The 16,220-nt window shown below is 42.7% G+C and overlaps 1 protein-coding gene across 5 annotated transcripts in view; it reads left to right on the plus strand.

Moving 5' to 3' along the window:
* PARP9 (poly(ADP-ribose) polymerase family member 9) overlaps positions 1–16,220 on the plus strand; it is a 38,353-nt gene that overhangs the window by 5,583 nt on the left and 16,550 nt on the right. For all 5 annotated transcript variants that reach the window (XM_033211025.1, XM_033211023.1, XM_033211022.1 and 2 more), the window contains exons 3-7: positions 361–394; positions 2,614–3,449; positions 6,431–6,652; positions 8,270–8,488; positions 14,072–14,129. In XM_033211025.1, coding sequence (XP_033066916.1) covers positions 361–394; positions 2,614–3,449; positions 6,431–6,652; positions 8,270–8,488; positions 14,072–14,129 — 1,369 coding nt within the window. The remainder of the gene's footprint in view (positions 1–360; positions 395–2,613; positions 3,450–6,430; positions 6,653–8,269; positions 8,489–14,071; positions 14,130–16,220) is intronic.

Raw genomic sequence — 16,220 nt, forward strand, 5'->3', positions numbered from 1 at the left:
CTGAGATGGGAGGATCGCTTGAGCCCAGGAGTTCAAGGCTGCAGTGAACTGTGATTGCACCACTTCACTCCAGCCTGGGTGACAGAGTGAAACCTTGTCTCAAAAACCAATAAAATTAAATTTAAAAAAAGAAATGCATTGGCCTCTAGGAAATGGCATAGGGCAATGTTTGCTGGCACATTTAGTATTTTAAGTGTTTCGGACATGCAGATTTTTAAAAACACATGCTCCCCTCCCTCCCAAACGCAGTGCTTTGAGCAGGATTTCCATTGCATTGTGTTTACTAGGGTGTATTTGTTATCAGTAAGCTGTAGTCATTGCACTTCCATTTTTTAAGAAAGCCATTCTCATTTTTCACAGGTTGCCGGAGCAGCAGCTTACAATGAAAAATCAGGTAGGATTACCTCGCTCTCACTCTTGTTTCAGAAAGTCTTTGCTCAGATCTTTCCTCAGTGGCGAAAGGGGAATACATAAGGAGAATGTTTCCCCTACAGGTGCTCAGGTGTGTGACTGCAGATCCTTGTGGAGACCCCCGCACATGCTTCAGAGTTGGTGTGGCACTAGCAGGCATGATCTCTCAGGGCCCCCACCATTCCTCTCCTTTGCCCATAAATGTGAGACTCTTTTAACGGGAGCCTACAGCTGAAATTGGCCAGATAGGGTGGCCAACTGATTGTCTCCTTGCTCAACGAGTGCTATACAAGCTAAATAGTTGTTGCCTAATTCCAGGGGTGCCCCATTAAAGATTTTCAACCAAAGCTCAGGCCAATAGGGCCTCACTACTCAATTCTGGCTTTGTTTGGGTATTTGAGGCCACAAGAGATCTTTCTAGGAGACTCAGATTAGAAATAGGAGTTGACGCAAAATAAAAGTAATTGTCACATTTTATCTATTTTAGCATGCACATTTTTTTTCACATTTTAACATTACTGAAATAAGGTAGTATATCTTTTATCAATTGATGGTATGCCCCAGTTTAGTTAAATTTTTTTTCCCTTTCTCAGAGGCATTGTAACAACAATGTTTTAGACACCATGAAATACGGTGTCCCAAGCTGGGTCCTCCGGGAAGCAGAATTTGAGGTGGAATTAGGAGTGCAAAAAATTCACTGTGAAAGGTAAAGAGACGAAGCCGGACTGAGCAGACTAACCATCAGACTGTAATAAGAACCTGACAGTCTCTGCAAGCCTGAGATTGACTGTTAGAGGTGTCCCACGTTGGGCGTAAACGGCCTTGCTCAGCTACTGATGGAGGCTACCCTGAGAATAGCATGACCTTGGCTGAAAGCTGAGATGAACCCTGAGGGGCTAGCAGCTGGAGGCTGTCAGCTAACTGTATTTCCCACTTCATAGCCAATTGCAGGGAGATCTGAGTAGCACAGCTTCTTGTCTGCCACATACAGTAAATAATTTTTAGTCGATTAGTTTTAATTTCACCAAAATTGTGCCAGACTAGAATATCATGAAGAATTATTTGCTGAACTGAAGCAGACATTATCAATGCTCCACTCATTGGCTGGTCCAATGTCTTCCCCTACTCCTACTCACCAGGTAACTGCCTCAGTCAATGACCAATAGAAGTCGGGTAGGCCAGGCATGGTTGCCTTTTTGGAGTTACCCAGGTGGGCAGATTGCTTGAATCTTTTGGAGCACTTTTGTAGGCCCAGGTGGGCAGATTGCTTGAAATCAGGAGTTTGAGACCAGCCTAGGCAATATGGCGAAACCCCATCTCTACAAAAAAAAATACAGAAATTAGCTGGACACAATGGTGTGGGATGCTGTGAGCCTGTAGTCCCAGCTATTCAGGAGGCTGAGGTGGGAGGATGGCTTGAGCATAGGAGGCAGAGGTTGCAGTAAGCCAAGATTGCATCACTACACTGCAGCCTGAGCAACACAGTGAGACCCTGTCTCAAAAAAAAAAAAAAAAAAAAAAGAAGTTGGATAAATATCCCAGCTCCTGTGGTTACTACCCCACCAGTGATATAACCCTGAGGCACAAGATCTACACTGTTTCCCAGTGGAGTTAAGTTCCATCTGCCTAGTTACAGGTGCTTTATTCATTTGTCTTACTTTCACACCCTGCCCTCCCCACCCCAAGGCCCTAGTATTTCCTAGGATCACCTCCCAAATAAACTACTTACATTCAAATCTTTGTCTCAGGGTCTGCTCTTAAGAAAACACAAACTTAGATGCTGACAAAAGCAAAAAAGTTATAAAACCTCCACCTATTTTGGCTCATAATTAAGTCCCTTCCAGTACCTGTGCCATAAGCATGGGTCTTTCTAAGCTCTCCACTTTTATATATATTTTTAAAAATTCATGGCCCCCATATACATAGTTTTCCTATCATCATCACTGCATCGTGGTAGCTACCACTTATGGAGTACTTAATATATGTCAGGCACAGGAGTATGCACTTTATGGGTGACCCATTGAAAACTCTTAGATGTTCTTAGTCTGATTATATGTCTAGTTGAGAAGAAGAATCACGAAGGACAATAGATGAAGTTCATCTCTCTTTTGCACATAGGAAACACAGTCTCCTGGTATGAAGTGGGATTACAACCTTTCAAACTGTGATTTTTTTTTTTTTAAATCTTCTCTTCTTTTCCAGGAACTGATGCTGTTGGAGAAAAGTATAGTTCACGAATTCCCATTAACCACAATGACTTCAAAATTTTTAAAAATAATGAGCGTCAGCTGTGTGAAGTCCTCCAGAATAAGTTTGGCTGTATCTCTACCGTGGTCTCTCCAGTTCGGGAAGGCAACAGCAAATCTCTGCAAGTGTTCAGAAAAATGCTGACTCCTAGGATAGAGTTATCAGTCTGGAAAGATGACCTCACCACACATGCTGTTGATGCTGTGGTGAATGCAGCCAATGAAGATCTTCTACATGGGGGAGGCCTGGCCCTGGCCCTGGTGAAAGCTGGTGGATTTGAAATCCAAGAAGAAAGCAAACAGTTGGTTGCCACATTTGGTAAAGTACCAACTGGTGGGATAGCTGTCACGGGAGCAGGGAGGCTTCCCTGCAAACAGATCATCCATGCTGTTGGGCCTCGGTGGATGGAATGGGATACACAAGGATGTATTAGAAAGTTGGAGAGGGCCATTGTAAGTATTCTGGATTATGTCTTCTATGGAAATACTCACATTAAGACAGTAGCAATTCCAGCCTTGAGCTCTGGGATTTTTCAGTTCCCTCTGAATTTGTGTACAGAGACTATTGTAGAGACTATCTGGGTTCATTTGCAAAGGAAGCCAATGATGAGTAATTTGAAAGAAATTCACCTGGTGAGCAATGAAGACCCTACTGTTGCTGCCTTTAAAGCTGCTTCAGAATTAATCCTAGGGAAGAGTGAGCTGGGACAAGAAACCACCCCTTCTTTCAATACAATGGTCATAAACAACCTGACCCTCCAGATTGTCCAGGGCCACATTGAACGACAGACGGTAAGTCTTTGTTTCTATTCTCTCAAACTGGCACAGGTGATCCTTAAAAGTTAAATAATTTTTAAGTATACACTACACAACACTACGTAGAAACCATCTTGTTTGGATTAAGAATATGAGCCAGATGCAGTGGTACATGCCTGTAACCCAGCTACTTGAGAGCCTGAGGTTGGAGAACCATTTGAGCCCAGGAGTTGGAGGCCAGCCTAGGAAACATAGCCAGACCCCATCTCTTTAAAAATTTTTATTTTAAGCTTTTTTACAATAGGCTGGTCATGGTGACTCATACCTGTAATCCCAGCACTTTGGGAGGTCGAGACAGGAGGATCACTTGATCCCAGATGTTCAAGACCAGCCTGAGGAACGTAGCAAGACCCTGTCTCTCAAAAAAAAAAAAAATTTTCAGGGCATGTTGATGCACATCTGTAATCCCAACTACTTTGGGAGGCTAAGGCAGGAGGCTCAGCTGAGCCCATGAATTCAAGGCTGCAGTGATTCCTGCCAGGGCAACAGAGCAAGACTTTGACTTTGTCTCTAAAAAAAAAAATAATAATATAGCATTCAGGGCCAGGCCATCTGGATTTGAATACCAGCTTTGCTGTTTTTTTAACTGGGTAACCCAAAGCAAGTTACTTTATCTTTAGTTCTTCAGTTTCCTCATTTGTACGAGGATAATAATAGCATTTATATCTTAGAGCTGGGATCAATACACATAAAATGCTTAGAGTAGTGCTTGATATGTAATAAGTATTTATCATTATTATTGCTATTGCTATTATCTTAGGCACCCTGAGGAATTAGAATAATCTTTGATCCCAAGGAACCTAAAGTCAATTATATTCTTCACTGTAAAAATATTCTTTATTTGAAAGATCTCTCTGGGGAGAAAAACGATCTCAACATTTCTGAAGCAACCTATCAATAGTAAACAAAAATAATACTTAAGAGTGTGTAAATTTGTGACAAGAGTGGAGTATAGTGGACCAAGAAAGATTGCTTCAGAAGGTATGAGATTTGAATCTGATCTCAAGTTTCAATGGTTATAATTGGCAGGAGGGGAAGCTTTCTGGGTGGTCAGAGTGACTTGATCAGAGAGATGCAGAGGAATTGACAGAAAATAACGGGCTTGACTAGAGTCAGGAGACACGGGAGGAGCTCTAAGTCATAGTCTGTGTGTTTATACACAGAATATAACTCTGCCAGGGGCTGTGGAGAATACAAGGTGCAACTAAGCGTTTAGCTGGGGGTCACTGGGCACAAAGGCGAGGATGCTAACAGGGAGAGGGAAGGAGTCAAGGTAGTGGTGAACCTAGGTATTTCTGAGTTAGTGCAGCTCCCCTGCTAGACGGAGAGCACCTTAAAGATGGAGATCTTGGCGTGTTCATCCCTATATCCCCAAGGCCTGGTCTGGGCATGCATCTAAGGGTTCAGCAAATTAATGATAAATAAGTGGAGGGGGTAGGAGGGAGAAGGCACCACAACAGAGGGTGAGAATGAATATAAGGCTATATTCTTTTTTTTTCTTCTGGATCAGTGATGTCACACTTAAGACTCCTGTGACCACAATCAAATAGACTTAAACATTGGTAAAACAAACAAACAAACAAACAAACACTTACTGCCTATAAGACAATTAGAGAGAAGACTAGGGGAGTTCATGAAATGAAATATTTGAGAAGTCATTAACACACACATTTAAAATTAAAATGGAAGCATTCTAGTTGACTAACTTATTCCTTTAACTGAATTATTTAGTGTATATTTATTGCCAGCAACATTAGGAACATTACAATTTTTAAAGGGTGATGGTGCCCCCAAATTGCAAATTCTAATTGTGCTTTCGAAGTAAAGCATTAATTAACATCAGTGAAGAAGTACCTGAGTTACCCTGAAAGGGAGCCAAAGTCAATAGAATGATTAGGGGAATTTGGGCATGGGGGAAGGAAGGACACTATCATTTTTAGCACAGCTCTGAGGGTTAACTAGGAGACGATATTGTCTAAAGTACAGCTCATGTATATGTACAGTCTGTTTCTGAAGAGAGAGATGAAGAACTTGGTTGCACATAAGATGGGTGGGTGAGTAGGAGGTCTGGGGACCTGACCAAGAAGAGGGCCTACTTTTCATTGAATACCTTTTTGTCCCATTTGGAGTTTCTTCAACCATGTTAAGTTTGTTATACTTTAAACCATAAAAACATTAGGAGATGGAAATTTCCCAAGAAATTTTATTTCCTATTTAAAATGAGACAAAACAAAAACCCATGATGAAACAGCAAAAAGTCATGGTGGTGAGGCAGAGATGAAACCATTTATTCACAGAGCTTAAAACAAATCACAGGGAATACTCGGAATCTAGCCATCTGGGAAGTGTAATCCAGCAAGGGGCAAACAGATGTTTGCAATGAAAATTATATCAGCCGGGCCGGGCGCAGTGGCTCATGCCTGTAATCCCAGCACTTTGGGAGGCCAAGCGGGTGGATCACGAGGTCAGGAGATCGAGAACATCCTGGCTAATACAGTGAAACCCCGTCTCTACTAAAAACACAAAAAATTAGCCGGGCCTGGTGGCGGGCGCCTGTAGTCCTAGCTACTCGGGAGGCTGAGGCAGGAGAATGGTGTGAACCCGGAGGAGGTGGAGCTTGCAGTGAGCCGAGACCGCGCCACTGCACTCCAGCCTGGGTGACAGAGCGAGACTCCATCTCAAAAAAAAAAAAATTTAAAAATTTAAAAAAAGAAAAAAAGAAAATTATATCATCCGTACATGTTCGTAATTTCTGAATTACGTAATTCAGCTTCATTCATGGCAATCAAATAATCGCTCTTTGGAAATACAAGTTTCTATATATTAATAATGAAATTTTTTAGAAATTAGGGTCTTCAAAGAGTATTTTTCGAAGCTCTTCAGGGAAGTAAAATTTAAATTATTCATTTAAGAAGAAGAAATTTAACAATGAGTCCTACCCTTTCTTCCCTTTTCAGGCAGATGTAATTGTTAATTCTGTAGACCCACGTGATATTACAGCTGGACCTGTGGCAAAGTCAATTCTACAACAATCAGGAGTTGAAACGCAGTTGGAATTTCTTGCCACAAAGGCTAAACAGTTTCAACAGTCCCAGTTGGTACTGGTCACAAGAGGATTTAACTTGTCCTGCCAATATATATACCATGTACTGTGGCATTTAGAATTTCCTAAACTTCAGGTAAGTTTAAAATAAATGTGTCTTTATTTAGCTCCATAGTCTATATAGTCTTTTTTTTTTTTTTTAACAAATTTCCATCATTTCATTACATTCATGAAATATTTTGTCAAGTGGTATAGTCCTCATTTTTTAGCACACCTGTGAATACCAGAAATACTGAACAGGTACAGTTGCCATAAGTTATCTTAAGAAGTTTGATTTAGGTCTGGCGCAGTGCCTCATGCCTGTGAATCCAGTGCTTTGGGAGACCAAAGTGGGAGGATCACTTGAGCCTAGGAGTTTGAGACCAGCCTGAGCAACATAGCAAGACTTCCATTTCTACCAAAAAAAAAAAAAAAACCAATTAGCCAGGTGTGGTGGTGCACACCTGTAGTCCCAGCTACTCAGGAGGCTGAGGTAGGAGGATCACTTGAGCCCAGGAGATTGAGGCTGTAGTGAGCTGTGATCACACTGCTGCACTCTAGCCTGGGTGACAGAGACTATCTCAAACAACAAACAAACTAAACAACAAAGAAGTTTAAAATGTTGCCTAACCCATGGCTAAATTTTAAGTAGGCATACTACAGATAGACACCGAAACTAGTACTCCCTCAGTCTGAACACTGGTTCACCCCAACATACCCAGTGACCTCGTCAGCCTTTTCCTAAGTAGGCAAGGGATTCAGCCTCTCATGTCCCTCCATGTGTTATATTCCTGGAGCAGCTGGGGTTCCCCCTCCAGCATCATTCCAGTCAAATCTATTACCTGAGGTCTCTTCCACCCGTGCCTGCAGTGGAGCCTGGCTGTCTAGCCCACTCTCCACTGAGGCACATAAAATACAAGCATTAATGAACTCAGGAGGCAGAGGTCGCAGTGAGCCGAGATCGCGCCACTGCACTCTAGCCTGGACGACAGAGTGAGACTCTGTCTCAAAAAATAAATAAAATAAAATAAAATAGTCATTAAAGAATAGGAGGAACCCACTCAGATGATGAAAAGAGGGAAACTTAATCCCCTTCTCTGCCTTTGTCTATCTTCTTCACCATTTCTGGTTCCCTCTTGAGAGCTCTCTAATCCCAAATTGGTCCTCTAGTCTCCCTCTATCCCTCAGTTTTCCAAAGTCCTTCCGTGGGCAACATTCCTGTATTATTTTGATGTTAACAGTTGGTAGAAGTTTAAATCTGCCAAAAATGTTAGCATTTCTCCAAGAGGAATTACATGATAGATCTTAATGACGTTGAATAAGTGCTGCTTTCTTATTTTAATCTCGATATCTTTTACGAAAATTCAATCCTCTTTACGTTGACCTGGAAGGGGTAGGTGAATGGGGTAAACTGATGGTTGGCTCTCTGACCTGGGGGAATGGGCAAGGCTACATAAACTGCGAGAAATTCTAGTGCCCACATGTCCTGAATAGCACAAGATGGCCACTCTATTGCTTCAGTTTCTCACCACCTAACCTTATAGCCATAGTGGGTTTCCTCTGGAGTGGGACCTTTCCTGTCATGTGAGGAGGCAGGGACACGAACCCTGAGGGAGAGTGGAGGTGGACATTGTAAAATATGGGCAGGATCAAGGGGTAAGTGGAGTCTTGTTCTTGAGTCAAATGCTCATCTTAAAATTGTGTTTTCCTACAGATATTAAAACATGCAATGAAGGAGTGTTTGGAAAAATGCATTGAGCAAAATATAACTTCCATTTCCTTTCCTGCCCTTGGGACTGGAAACATGGAAATAAAGAAGGAAACAGCAGCAGAGATTTTGTTTGATGAAGTTTTAACATTTGCCAAAGACCATGTAAAACACCAGTTAACTGTAAAGTTTGTGATCTTTCCAACAGATTTGGAGATATATAAGGTAAGTTAATATCTTAGAAATGTCCTACAGTTCACTCATTCATTCAACAACATCTGTTTAGTATCTACAATGTAAGACTCAGGGCTAGGTGCTGTACAGTGTAGTGGTGTTCTAACTTGGTGAAGTTTAATTTTTACAGATTGTCTACCTCTGAACTAGTAAAACATGTCATTATAGATGGCCGGGCGTGGTGGCTCACACCTGTAATCCCAGCACTCTGGGAGGCTGAGACGGGTGGATCACCTGAGGTCGGGAGTTCGAGACCAGCCTGACCAACATGGAGAAACCCTGTCTCTACTAAAAATACAAAATTAGCTGGGTGTGGTGGTGCATGCCTGTAATCCCAGCTACTAGGGAGGCTGAGGCAGGAGAATCACTTGAACCTAGGAGGCGGAGGTAGCGGTGAGCCGAGATCACGCCATTGCACTCCAACCTGGGCAACAAGAGTGAAACTATCTCAAAAAAAGAAAAAAAAAAAAGAAGCCATGTTTACCCTACTACCTAGCTTTGGTCTTTCCTTTTATTGGCACTTATTCTCCCCTCTGCTCCTTAAAGGTAAGCAACCCTCTAGTTTCAGTGTGGTGTCCTTGGCCCTCTCTCATCTCTCTCCCTTCAAGAACACAACTGTTTTTTACAACTTCTGTGAAGTCCTGTCTTCTTAGCCAATCCTCTCTCATTTCCGCTTGGATATCTGACCGTCATCTCAAATGCAGTGTATTTAAGGCAAATTCTTTGTCTTCTCTCTCTCTGTCTCTCTCTTTTTTTTTAAACAGATGAGGTCTTGCTCTGTTGCCCAGGCTGGAGTGCAGTGGCACAATCATAGCTCACTGCAGCCTTGAACTCCTGGGCTCAAATGATCCTCCCACTCCAGCCTCTTGATTAGCAGGCACTACAGGCACATGCTACCATGTCTGGCTAATTTTTAAATTTTTTGTAGAAAAGCAGTCTTACTATGTCACCCAATCTGGTCTTGAGCTTCTGGGCTCAAGTGATCTTCCCATCTCAGCCTCCCAAAGCTCTGGGATTATAGGTGTGAGCCACTATGCCTGGCCTGTCTTCTCAATCAGTTTTCCCTCTAAAATCCCCATCAGTCTCAACTTTGCCTCTTACTGGCTATATAACCTTGGGCAAGTTAGTTTACTTATCTGTGCCTCAGTTTCCTCATCCTTAAAAGAGGGATACTAATTACCATCTTATGGAGCTGTTGTGAAGATGAAATGAGTTGATACAGTCAGGTGAGGTGGCTCATGCCTGTAATCCCAGCACTTTGGGAGGCTGAGGCAGGCGGATCATCTGAGGTCAGGAGTTTGAGATCAGCCTAGCTAACACGATGAAACCCCATTTCTACTAAAAATACAAAAAATTAGCCAGGCGTGGTGGCACACACCTGTAATCCCAGCTACTCGGGAGGCTGAGGCAGGAGAATCACTTGAACCCAAGAGGCGGAGGTTGCAGTGAGCCAAGATCACACCATTGCACCCCGGCTTGGTCAACAACAGTGAAACTCCCTCTCAAAAAAAAAAAAAAAAAAAAAAAGAGTTAATACCTGTGAAACACATAGAGTAGTACCTAGCACAGAGTAGAAGGTAGCTGTTATTATATCAACTGTAATGAGCTGTAGTTCACTGAGTGCTGAATCGTTACTAAATTCAGTGAATTGTTTATCTTTTCTTTCCAGTTTCTTTAACAGCATCAGTATGCCTGTCTAGTTTTGCCATGTCTCCAGTACTGCCCTCAAATTCAACCCATTCTTTTTTAGCTCATCTGTAGGCGACCTCAGAAGGAAATCAGCCGTTGTCTAACATGTCTGGGGTCCCTGTGTTGGAGGGGAGCTTGTCTTATGGGTCTGAGTGCACTTCATCTCAGCTTTTTGTTTGGGTGGACAGATCAAGCTGAGTTCCTAACATGTGAATAAACTGTGATATAGTCAGCGTAATTAATATATATTGCAGTGCTGTTCTGCCTTTAAAGTACTGACCATCTCTGCTTTATTCTCACTTAGCTGGCATTTTCGAGAAAGACTTTAATGATGTTAGGGAAGAATAAAAAGGAGGGGAAATAAGATACAGCAACCTAAAATAGGTTTTCAAGATATAGATTTCTGTTTCTGCCAACAGCAACATCTGAGTTTTAGTGAGACTTCTTGGCACGTGTCTGGATTTTGGATGTAGAGGGCCTTGCCTGGCAGAGAGTGGCTGCAAACATTAGTTCTCTGACTGCTCATATTCCCACCTCTTGGCCTGCTCTATGTGCATGGTTGCCATTTTATCTCTGCCTATAAGGAAATGAATTTATACTTGTTCCAGCTTGGTCTTTCTTGGAACAAGTATAAAGGTCCTTACTCCTGCTGCTGCCCAATTAGACACAGAGAGATTTGTAGCATTTGCTGATTTCCGTGGCTGCTTTCAAGCTGTTGATATGACATCACTGAAAGCAGAGCTGAAAGAGATGGTCACAGCAGGCTCTCTTGAGTCACTGTATGCCAGCTCCAGTATCCCACTGCACCTCACCCACAGCTGACTGGTGAGATGGTGGTGCATGACCTGAGGAAGTAGCTCACCTTCTGATAAAATGAATAATCCTGTCCTTCAGATGAAGTTCATTAGTTTTCCCATGCAGAGGATTATCTCTAAGCCCAGATAGGTGCCCTGATCACATCCCTGAACTATTTCTTTTTTTAATTTCCTTTTTTTTTTTTTTTTTGAGACAGGATGTTGCTCTGTTGCCTGGGCTGGAGTGCAATGGTGTGATCATAAATCCCTGCATCCTCAACCTCCCAGGCTCAAGCAATCCTCCCATCTCAGCCCCCTGAGTAGCTGGGACTACAGGCATGCATCACCATGCCTGGCTAATACTTTTATTTTTTGTGGAAGTGGGATCTCACTATGTTGCCCAGGCCAATCTCAAACTCCTGGACTCAAGCAATCCTCCCACCTCAGCCTCCCAAAGTTCTGGGATTACAGACGTGAGCTACCATGCCCAGCCCCTGAACTGTTTATGAAGCACCATTTTCATACAAGAAGAATTAACCACATCTAGAAAAGAAGGTTCATTCTCTCCAACATGCAAACAAAAATGTGCATGACAGTTTAAGAAAAATGGAAAGATCAACCACAGTCTGAGCGCTCCCCCAGGGACTAATAATAAAAATAGTGTCATAGGGGGCTGGGCTCGGTGGCTCATGCCTGTAATCCCAGCACTTTGGGAGGCTGAGCTGGGTGGATCACCTGAGTTCAGGAGTTTGAGACCAGCCTGGCCAACATGGTAAAACCCAAGCTCCACTGAAAATACAAAATTTAGCAGGGCACGGTGGTACGTGCCTATAATCCCAGCTACTCAGGAGGCTGAGGTAGGAAAATCACTTGAATCTGGGAGATGGAGGTTGCAGTGACCTGAGATTGCACCACTGCACTCCAGCCAGGGCCGTCTTAAAAAAAAAAAAAAAAAGTATGTGTGTATATATATATATATAGTGCCATATATTGTGTCTGTCAGGCACTGCGCTAAGAGGGTGTCTCATTTCCTTCTCCCCTTAATCTTTTGATGAAGCTACTGTTGTCGTCTCCATTTCACAAATCCAAAAACATAACCCAGAGGTTAATATGCACACAGCTAGTCACATGGCCAAACCAAGATTAACCTTGGTGTCTGTCTGCCCTCAAAACTGTGTTCTGAACCATTAAACATAAACACAGAGAATGATACATCTTTCAGTTTTGTAACTCAAACAAGAGGATTATCTTACACAGCAATTTACATTAAAAGTGAATGTTGACCATTCCTTCAAGCTCTTTTCAGCATTAACACTACTTTATATCCACATGGAGGTATGATGTGTGTGCAGATTTAATGTATACGTCTTCTAATAAGCCTTCTAATAAGCACGTATTTTCTTCCTAAATAAGTTGCAGTGAGATAAATGCATTTAATACACCTAACCTACCAAACATTATAGCTTAGCTTATCCTACCTTAAACATGTTGAGAACACTTACATTTGCCTATAGTTGGGCAAAATCATCTAACACAAGCCTATTTTGTAATAAAATGTTGCATATCTCATGTAACTTACTGAATACAGTGTTTACTCTTGTGATCGTGTGGCTGACTGGGAGCTTGGCTTGTGCCCAGTATCACGAAAGAGCATCTTACTACATGTCACCAGCCTGGGAAAAGCTCAAGATTAAAAATTCCAAGTAGAGTTTCCACTGAATACGTATCACTTTTGCACCATCAATAAAGCCAAAAAGTCCTTAATCAAACCATTGTAAGTCAGGACTATCTGTATTGCCAATTGTATCTACTTTGAACAAGGAAGACAGTGAATACCATGGCTCCAAAAGCTAAGCGAGATGTGTGTTTTTTTTGTTTGTTTGTTTGTTTGTTTGTTTTGAGACGGAGTCTCGCTCTGCCGCCCAGGCTGGAGTGCAGTGGGGCGATCTCGGCTCACTGCAAGCTCCGCCTCCCGAGTTCACGCCATTCTCCTGCCTCAGCCTCCCGAGTAGCTGGGACTATAGGCGCCTGCCACCGCGCCCGGCTAATTTTTTGTATTTTTAGTAGAGACGGGGTTTCACTGTGGTCTCGATCTCCTGACCTTGTGATCCGCCCGCCTCGGCCTCCCAGAGTGCTGGGATTACAGGCGTGAGCCACCGCGCCCGGCCGAGATGTGTTATTTCTAATAGACATGATGTTAATGGATCTGTGTTGCAATATGCACAAATCTTTGTCTATAGACTTTCATATAATAACAATTACAATAGCTACCATGGGCCGGGCGCGGTGGCTCAAGCCTGTAATCCCAGCACTTTGGGAGGCCGAGACGGGCGGATCACGAGGTCAGGAGATCGAGACCATCCTGGCTAACATGGTGAAATCCCGTCTCTACTAAAAAATAAAAAAAAACTAGCCGGGCAAGGTGGCGGGCGCCTGTAGTCCCAGCTACTCCGGAGGCTGAGGCAGGAGAATGGCGTAAACCCGGGAGGCGGAGCTTGCAGTGAGCTGAGATCCGGCCACTGCACTCCAGCCTGGGCAACAGAGCGAGACTCCGTCTCAAAAAAAAAAAAAAAAAAAAAAACAATAGCTACCATGTACTGAATGTTTACTACACGCCAGGAGCAATTTCAAGCACTCTATAGGAATTAACTTACATAAAACAGATTATTTTATTATTCAATTTACAGACCAAGTTTGGTGTGTATACCATTTTTTAAATGATTTTGTGTTTTATTAGTTACCTATAGTTTTCTTCTTCAGTGACATATCCACAGCTTTGGTTTAGTGCAAGCAGGGCATTAAAATCTGTTGAATGAATGCATGGTTATATTTTGTCTTGGAATGCATAGTCTTCTTTATTTATACCAGATTTTGATTTCATCTTCATTTTTCCTATGCTTGTTCCTTCTGTGTTCTAATAGATGGTGATCCTCTTCTCTGGGACTTTCCTAAAGGCTGCTTTAGATTTGTGGTAGTAGGAATGGGACTGACAGAGTGGATGAAGTCAAGTGCTGTGTGTGCAGAGAGGGAGACTTTGATGACAATGGCTATCAGCCGTCCTTATGACTCTGCTCTGTTTTGCTTCTTGTAGGTTTTCAGTGCTGAAATGGCAAAGAGGTCCAAGATGCTGAGTTCGAACAATTACAGTGGTGAGTAAGAAATTCACAGGCCAGTAAGTAGTGTCGCTCACCATTGGCTCATTCTATTCTTGATCATCTGAACTAATGGAGGAGAGAAGAAGAATAAATAAGCCACATGTATTGCATTGTGGTCCTGCTTGGATACCTGCCTACTCTATGCCCTGATCATGAGTCTATTCTTGCTTGGTCCAGTTTCATGATATGAACAGAGGAAGTTTGAGTTGCAGTGGATAATCCAAGGTGTGGGTGGTTGATTCATAAATAGATATCTGTAATTTTTTCCCAAGAAAAAGTTCTGGCTTCCATAAACTGGCATTCAGTCACTCTTTCTACTCTGAACATCTAAATAGAGTTACTTATTGTAATTACAGAAAACACATCTCAGTAATAACAGATAAATGGGTTAACTCAATGCTACTCAAACCCGAGTAATCACTGGGATCACGATGGAAACTTTAAAAAACAAACAAACAAAAAACCCCCAAAATATGTATTTGTCCCAACTCTACAGATGCTGATTCAGGGACTCTGGGTCTGGGTCAACAATATCTATTCTGAATGCTCCCTAGTCAATTTTGATGTCAAGCATTTTTTTTTTCTTTTCTTTTTGAGACAAGGTCTGGCTCTGTCACTCTGGCTGGAGTGCAGTGGTCTGATGTCAACTCACTGCAACCTCTGCTTCACAGGCTCAAGCCATCCTCTCACATGAGTCTCCCAAGTAGCTTCTACTATAGGCACATGCCACCATGCCCAGTTAATTTATTTTATTATTTAAAAAATTTTTTTTGTTTTTGTTTTTTGGTAGAGACGGGGTTTCACCATGTTGCCCAGGCTGGTCTCAAACTCCTGGGCTCAAGTGATCTGCCTGCCTCCGCCTCCCAAAATGCTGGGATTACAGGTATATAACGTCATTCTTTCAGTGGAGTTTGGGTGGACTGAGATGGGAATGTTCAGTGGCCTGGCAGTGCTGGAAGTAAGGAAGGAGAGCATTAACATTGCTGGCCTGGAACTGTGCCTTTTATGATCCTGTTTATTTATCTGTATAGTGATGATAATAACAGACTGTTGTGAGGATAATAGATTATGTATGCAAAAATGTTCCATAAATTGAAAGCATTAAACAAATGCCAGGCAATAAATAATGACTGAGAAGATGGACAAACTCCCCAGGTAGCTAAGAGGAGAAAGAGATTCCTTTTGACTGGTAAAGATCAAGAATGGCTTCATGAATAAGATAGTTCTAAGCTGGGCTGTGAGCATGGCAAGATTTCCAATGTCCAGAGAGGGTAGGATGGGGCATCCAAGGTAGAGAAAACCCACAGGAGCAAAGAAATCCAGTGCATGTTTGGGGAACCACAGGGAATCCATTGTGGGTATATAAGAGGAGTTTTAGGTGAGGATAACATAGAAAAGGAACATTAAAAGGTCTGTATGTCATTAATCTGAATAATAGCGGCAAATGTCACCATTTAATTCAGTAATTCTTGCGTAAAGGAATTATATAGCACAGGACAATAATTGACATAAAAATGATTAATGATGGAACATGGTGGCTGAAGCCTGTAATCCTAGCACTTTGGGAGGCCAAGGCAGGCGATCACTTGAGGACAGGAAATCGAGACCAGCCTGGGCAACATGGTGAAACCCATCTCTACGAAAAATACAAAAATTAGCCAGGCATGGTGGTGCAGGCCTGTAGTCTCAGCTACTTGGGAGGCTGAGGTGGGAGGATCACCTGAGCCCGGGGAGGTCAAGGCTGCAGTGAGCCATGATTGTGCCACTGCACTTCAGCCTGGGTGACAAATAAACAAAATGATTGATGATGATGATCTCAGATTATCAAGGAAAGGTTAAACTGTTTAGGAAGGGCCAGGCACGGTGGCTCATGCCTGTAATCTCAGCACTTTGGGAGGCTGAGGCGGGCGGATCACCTGAGGTCAGGAGTTCGAGACTAGCCTGACTAACATGGAGAAACCCCATCTCTACTAAAAATACAAAATTAGCCAGGTGTGGTGGTGCATGTCTGTAATCCCAGCTACTTGGGAGGCTGAGGCAGGAGAATCGCTTGAACGCGGGAGGTGGAGGTTGTGGTGAGTCAAG

Source organism: Trachypithecus francoisi, unplaced genomic scaffold (assembly GCF_009764315.1).
Source record: "Trachypithecus francoisi isolate TF-2019V2 unplaced genomic scaffold, Tfra_2.0 Lachesis_group0, whole genome shotgun sequence".
NCBI lineage: Eukaryota > Metazoa > Chordata > Mammalia > Primates > Cercopithecidae > Trachypithecus > Trachypithecus francoisi.